Below are 7,765 nucleotides of genomic sequence, written 5' to 3'. Positions count from 1 at the left end.
TACTAAAGGCTAAACCTAAAGAAGGTCTAAAGTTAGTACTAGATAGTCGTAACCTACCCTAGTAGACTAAAAGAGTAAAAATAGCTATTAGGGAAGAATATTAGATAATACGTAGAGGGGACCCCTACAAAGCTATATAGAGCCTAAATAAAGCTAAAAAGAAGTTTATTAGAGAGGAAAAGAGAGTAATCTTCCGTAGAGACCTATATAAGCTAGAAGATAAGCCTAAGGGTATCTAGAAGCTTATAAAATAGGGTAAGGAGAGAAGCTTTAGACCTCCCAAGCTACCTAAGATCCCGCCTCTAGAGGAAGGATCTAGTAACTATAGGATAATAGTAGATACTCTAAGAAATAGATTCTACCTAATAAGTAACTAGGTAAGTAATAGCTAGTAGGCTAACCACACCCCTATAGACCTCTCTAATATTAAGGGGGCTACCTATAGCCCGAAAGTAGAGAATCTATCTAGAATAACCCTAGAGGAGGTCTAATTAGCTCTAAGGAGAGCCAAACCCTAGAAAGCTCTAAGTATAGATAGAATCCCGCTTAGCTTCCTACTTATAATAGGTAAACCCCTTACTACTACGTTAACGGCTCTTATTTAAGCTACCTAAGACTAGGAATACTACCTTATAGCCTTTAAAGAGGCCTATATAGTAGTTTTTAGGAAGCTAGATAAGGAGGACTATACTAAAGCTAGGGCCTAGAGGCCTATAGCCCTACTAAATATACTTAGAAAGGTTATAGAGTTAGTAACTATAGAATAGTTTAGAACCCTAGCGGAGAAGTATAAGATACTACTAGATAAGTAGTTAGATATTAGGTAAGGTAAATCTACTAAGATAGCCCTAGACTAATTAGTAAGTTAGATTAGAGCAGTTTAGAATACTAAATCTAGAGTTATTATATTACTCTCTATAGATATCTCGGGGGCCTTTAATAGGGTAAATAAGGATAGACTCCTCTATATACTAAGGTAGAAAGGGATACTAAGGGCGCTTATTAGATAGATATACTCCTTTATAGATAATAAGAAGATTATACTTCTCTTTAATAGTAAGGACTCGAATTATATAGAGGTAGGGCTAGGTATTCTATAGGGATTACCTATCTTACTACTACTCTACCTCTTTTATAGGGCTAAACTCCTAGAGATTTATAATAAGGAAAAGGCGACCTTAACTATAGGATTTATAGATAATACTAATATACTTACTTAGAGACCTTTAATATAGGGGAATTACTAGAGACTCGCGGCACTATACTTAAAATACCTTAGCTAGACTAGAAGATATAGGGTAAACTTTACCCTAGAGAAGTATACCCTTATTTATCTAATTAGGAAGCCTAAAATATTTAATACTAAGGCAAGCCTCTAACTACTTAAGGGATAAGTTATTACCCTAAACCTAGCTATAAGAGTACTAGGACTTATCCTTAACCAGAAGCTTACCTAGGGTAAGTTCCTTAAAATAGTTACTAGAAAGATAAGGACGCAGTATCTAGCTCTCTCTAGGCTTACTAGATCAATCTAGGGCCTCCTAATACTTAAGACTAGGAAGGTATATCTAATAATTATTAGATTAACCCTTACCTATGCTACGGTAGCATAGTACTAACTAAATCTAGCTAGAAAATCTATATAGAGGGGAATTACCTATAAGCTTATAGGAGTATAGAATAAATACCTTAGGATTATACTAGAGGCCTATAAAGCTACTCTAGTAAGCCTTCTAGAGAGTAAGATCTATATATTACCTTTAGACCTCTATATAATAAGTAGGGTAGCTATATACCTATAATAGATAAGGGGCTCTAGTACTAGAGACCTTATTTAGAGCTATTATAATAAGGTTAGAACCTCAATCCTTATTAGAAGAAGAAGACCTAGAGGAGGTATTTAATACCCGAGACTATCTCTATAGGCTAGAACCCTACTATCTAGTAAAGAAGATAGCTAGTATCCCCTACTATACCTCGCCTAGACCTCTATACGTACTATAGAGATCTAACAACCCCTAGGGATTTTAAAATACTAGAAGCTCCGTAGGGATAAGGAACTTAAGGGGCCTAGTAATAGTATCTATAGGTAACCTCTAACTAGAATAGTACTATAGATATAACGGAGTCTATAGAAGACACAGACTACTATCCTTACCTAGGTAAGGTTAGGAAAGATAGGCCTAGCCTTCTTTCTTAACCTTATAAGGGTACCTAGTACTAACTCCCTAATATACTCCTATAGGAGGGTATAGGAGAGGCTTAAGCACGTTATAGTCTTCTACGAGAACTAGAGTAATAGGGACCTCCTAATCTTAAATAGAAGCCTAGATTACGAAGCCCTACTTATAACAAATAAAGGGGTAAAGAGGCTAACTAAGTAGTGGCTAAAGCAGAGTATTCTAGAATAGTTTACTCTAGCTAACTCTCTTATTAGTAATAGTATCTAGGCTCTCTAGATATAAGGGTTAAGGAAGGGTAGGAAGACTAAAGGAAGATATAAATAATCTAGCAAATTATATAGACGTCTTCCTATATAGTTAGCTAGTAGCCGAATAGTATAGAGAAATTTAATTTAATATATAGAATATATATATAAATCAAGTACTTATAAGTTTATAAAAGTATTTAAAATATAGTAGATTATCTATAATATACCTCTATTAATTAATTAATTAAAGATATCTTAAAGTAATATAATACTTATATCTTTTATAGAACTAATATACCTAGTTCTTACCTATAGGTATATATATAAGCTCTAGAACTAGATTTTTAATAACTTAAGGTATAGATAAAAGTCCTCTTTTAGATAACTATTCGATATACTATAATAAGACCTCTTCTTAAGTATTGGTTAGATTTTTTCGATATATAAAGGTAGTTTCCTAATTTAATACTATTTAGCCTAAAAACCTATATCTAAGGGTCTTTCTATTAATATTCTATTTTTTAGTAGTTATAGTAATATTATAATACTTTTATAACTTTAAATTCTTAATTACTAAAGTAATTACTTCTTCGTTAACTATTTTATTACTAGTTAAAGTTAGTAGGTAGTAGAAGTATGAATATTTTAAGGTGTGGTTATCAATTGGTGGTGGTTATCGAATGGTGGATTACGTTAGTGTAAAGTTGGTGAGGTACGAATCTAAAAACTTCTATTATTAAATCCCTTACTTTAATCCTAAATAATCCTCAGTTTGAATCAGGCTGTTATAGGCACGTCTCCGATCAAGAAGGAGGAAATTGATTCTGCTGGGTGGATTGTTGGCAAACGTGGGGACTGGCATGGGGTCTATATCACAGAGTCTGGTACGGTGGTCAAATATGGGCGTCATGTCCAAGCCGAACGAGAGGCTCGAGCGATGAGTTTTGTCCGTAGGACCTGTCCGCAGGTTCCTGTGCCAGAAGTGCTTGGTTGGTGGGAAGAAGGAGAAGGAAGAGACCGGGTGGGACATTTGGCGATGTTGTTTATCCCCGGGGATATGCTCAGTAAAAGCTGGCCGACCATGGATCAAGTGCAGCGGGAGAGTGTCCTAAAGGATCTAGATGATATATTGTGTCAACTACGGACACTTCGTGCTCCGCCAGCAGCTCTGATCGGTCCTATCGACGGTACCAGCCCTGCTGCCGATGTTCGAGGCGGCGGTGCTGAATATGGCGGCCCGTTCAAGACTGAGGCTGACCTCAACGAATGGCTGGTTTCTCTAGTACACCCGGACTCGATACGGTTCTTCGGTTCATTCTACGTTGAACAATCCGGAATAGTTTGATGAGCAACCACCAACTTCGATTCACACACGGCGACATCGGCATGCATAATATAATGGTAGACAAGGGGCGGATTACGGCGATTATCGATTGGGAGTATTCGGGGTGGTATCCGGAGTACTGGGAATATGTGAAGATGATTCAGTTTTACCGGGGGGATACGGTCTTCCGGTGTTTTGGGAGAGCGTGCTGGAGGGATGAGAAGGGGGAGCATGTGGTTTATGACTCGGAGTTTGTGGTTGATCAGATGCTGGATAGCCAGGCGAGGAATGGGGAGAGAGTTATCAAGCGTCCTCGGTAAATGGACAGACGGTTTCATGAAACCTCTTGCCTCTCTCTATAGTATTGTTTAATACCCGATCGCCCTAGTCATAAAATATACCCCGGAGGCATTTCAAGTTGGGCATAAACACTCGGAAATGGAACACTTACCTATTTGCAGAGGAAGAGCCTAGACGGGGACAAAGTGAGACTCAGGTATTCCTCTTGACTTTGCAGCTTTGACACCACATCCTTGAGAATTGGCCTTCCAACCCTTGATGGGAGAGTCGACGTGGCAAGTAACTGAATGTTACACTAGGCAGTCGTGGGAGCTATATTTGTTAGGCCCTTGACTTGGTTTAGTTATAGAATCGGTAACTATAGAGCGCCTTAGAACTCTAGTAGAGAAATACGAGATACTACTAGAGGAGTAGTTAGGTACTAGATAAGGTAGATCTACTAAGATAGTCCTAGATTAGCTAGTAAGCTAGATTAGAGTAGTCTAGGATACTAAATCTAAAGTCGCTATACTACTCTCTATAAATATCTCGGGGGCCTTTAATAGGGTAAATAAGGATAGACTCCTCTATATACTAAGGTAGAAAGGGATACTAAGGGTACTTATTAGATAGGTATACTTTTTTATAGATAGTAGAAAGATTATACTCCTCTTTAATAGTAAGGACTCAAACTATATAGAGGTATAGTTAGGTATTCTATAGAGCTTATTTATCTCACTACTACTATACCTCTTCTATAGTACTAAACTCCTAGAGATCTATAATAAGGAGAAGACGGCCTCGGCTATAGGGTTTATAGATAATACTAATATACTTATCTAGGGACCCTTAATATAGAAGAATTACTAGAGACTCGTAGCACTATACTTAAAATACCTTAACTAGGTTAGAAGGTACGGGGCGAACTTTACTCCGGAAAAGTATACCCTTATCTATCTAACTAGGAAGCCTAAGATATTTAATACTAAGGCAAGCCTCTAACTACCTAAGGGTTAAGTTATTACCCTAAGCCTGGCTATAAGAGTACTAGGCCTTATCCTTAACTAAAAGCTTACTTAGGGTAAGTATCTCAAAGTAGTTACTAAAAAGATAAGGACGTAGTATCTTGCTCTAATTAGACTTACTAGATTAATCTAGGGCCTCCCGATACTTAAGGCTAGAAAGATATACCTAATAATTATTAGATTAGCCCTTATTTATACTACGATAGTATAGTACTAACTAAACTTAGCTAGGAGGCCTATATAAAGGGGAATTACCTATAGACTTATAGGTATATAGAATAAATACCTTAGGACTATACTAGAAGTCTATAAGGCTACTCTAGTAAGCCTCCTAGAGAGCGAGTCCTATATACTACTCTTAAACCTCTATATAATAAGTAGGGTAGTCGTATACCTATAATAGGTAAGGGGCTCTAATACTAGAGACCTTATCTAGCACTATTATAATAGAGTAGAAAACTCAATCCTTATTAGAAGAAGAAGACCTAGAGGAGGTATTTAGTACCTAAGACTATCCCTATAGGTTAGGACTCTACTAACTAGCTAGGAGGACTTCTAGTATCTACTACTATACCCACCTAAATCTCTACACGCCCTATAAAGACTTAATAACCTCTAAATTCTAAGAATACTAGAAACTTCGTAGGGATAAAGAGGTTAAGGGGCCTAAGAATAGTATCTATAGATAGCCCCTAACTAGAACAGTATTATAAATATAATAAGGTCTATAGAAGGCGTAAACTACTATCCTTACCTAAGTAAAATTAGAAAAGATAGGCCTAGCCTTCTTCCTTAACCTTATAAGGGTGCCCGGTACTAACTCCCTAATATACTTCTATAGGAGAGTATAGGAAAAACCTAAGTACGTCACGGTCTTCTATAAGAATAGGAGAGATAGGGACCTTCTAATACTAAATAGAAGCCTAGATTACGAAACCCTACTTACGACGAGTAAGGGGGTAAAAAGGCTAACTAAGTAGTAGCTAAGGTAAAGTATTCTAGAATAGTTTACCTTAGCTAACTCTCTTATTAGTAATAGTATTTAGGCTCTCTAGATATAAGGGTTAAGAAAGGGTTAGAAGAAAAGAGAAAGGTATAAATAATCTAGCAAGTTAGTTAGATAATATTCTATATAGTTAACTAGTAGCCGAATAGTGTAGAGAAATTTATTTATTAGTTTCTTCCCTTTATTAGGAGTTAAGTTTTAATAATAGCTTATTTTTCTCCTTTTATCTAGTAGATTTTATTTAGCTATTACTAATTAATTAATAAACTCCTTATATAAGAGGTCTTCCTTATTAATAGTATATTTATTAAATTTAGCTATTACTTTAGGGATTATTTTACTTATTAGATTTATTTTTTATTAGTACTTATTAAATTTCTATTTAAGGCGGCCTTCTAGTACTAATAGAAAGGTAGAGAATTTATAAATTAATTAGATATCCCTCTATTAAGCTTTAATATATTTGAGGTAGTAGTTACAGAAAGCTCTACTTAAGTCTAATACTTAATATTATAATTAATCTATAAATTCCTCCTAAGTTAGTACTTACTCTCTATATATAGGGGAGTATTAGTAGTAGTAGATTAGTAGGTAGCTATTAAAATAGGTAATAGCTTCTAGAATCTTATTAGTATTATTTTCTATAAAGTATACTCTTTAGTATATATAGAATATCTTAGTATATATAATAAAGTCTTTTACCTTCTTCTAATTTAGGACTATAAACTTTTTAGAAATCTTTCTTATTAATATATTTACTAGTACTCTTCTATTATATATAGGGAGATTAATTTCCTAATTCGCTAGTCTTGTGATCTCTAGGTATTTTTCTTAACTCTCTTAAGGGTATTGATTAATTTCTTCTATTTAGCTTTATCTAGAGTAATTATTCTACTTTTACTCTAAAACTATTCTAGTAATTTTAATTTAGACTAGTAGTCCTATTGCTATAGAGCGGCTCGGTTTATAGACACTAAAGTAAGATTAATGCTATAAAGGTGGGCTTCTCTTATAGGGATAAGGGAGGTGTCTCGAGGAAAGGTATAACTCAAGGTACTTTATAGATAGGTTAGAGTATAAATAGTACTTATTTACTATAGGGAGGATACTCCAGTATCCGACTTTAAGGTAATAGCTCTAAGTCTAGCTCAGCGTATATATACTCTCTGAGGTCCTTATAAGTAATAAAGTTAGTATACTAGTTAAGTCTAGTATAGAGGTATCAAGGGATATTAGATAGATAAAGGGAAGTATATATATATTGACTAGTACTATAAAGCTATAGCTTACTATAAAGTTAGCTTTAATCTTAAGTATTAGAAGATAACTTGAAATTAAGTGGGTAATAAGTGCCCTTATATATATATGCTATATTAGGTCCCTTATCCTCTAAATATTCCTTAGATCCTATATAGATCTATTATCCTGAAGTCCCAAGTTAGACCTCCTCTTTAAGATTCTATTATAGACCTTTACTCTAAGGTCCTATTGTAGACCTATCTATAGTCTTAGTATTTGGGACCTCTCTAGTCATCACGTGACCTAGAGAGTTTCTAAGTTCTTCCGTCCCGTAATCTTATTTGTCTAATAAGCGTATTTATCTAGACTGCGCCGCAGGTGGTCTATAATACCTATAGAGTAAGTTTTACTAAGGGTAAAATTTATTATTTTATTTTTATTATTAGTACTTCTTTTAAGTT

The 7,765-nt window shown here is 35.0% G+C and overlaps 1 protein-coding gene across 1 annotated transcript; it reads left to right on the top strand.

Annotated features, from left to right (window-relative positions):
• Positions 1 to 3,111: 3,111 nt before the first annotated feature.
• On the top strand, positions 3,112 to 3,776 carry MGYG_08876 (hypothetical protein; the record flags this gene model as incomplete). The annotated part of the gene is made up of 2 exons (XM_003168976.1): positions 3,112 to 3,143; positions 3,203 to 3,776. 2 exons carry the CDS (start codon positions 3,112 to 3,114, stop codon positions 3,774 to 3,776), a joined length of 606 nt encoding a protein of 201 aa, XP_003169024.1.
• Between the last annotated feature and the right edge of the window lie 3,989 nt (positions 3,777 to 7,765).

The sequence above is a fragment of the Nannizzia gypsea genome, genomic scaffold, assembly GCF_000150975.2.
Source record: "Nannizzia gypsea CBS 118893 supercont1.13 genomic scaffold, whole genome shotgun sequence".
NCBI classification, from domain to species: domain Eukaryota; kingdom Fungi; phylum Ascomycota; class Eurotiomycetes; order Onygenales; family Arthrodermataceae; genus Nannizzia; species Nannizzia gypsea.
This window is presented reverse-complemented; position numbering and strand designations above follow the sequence as displayed.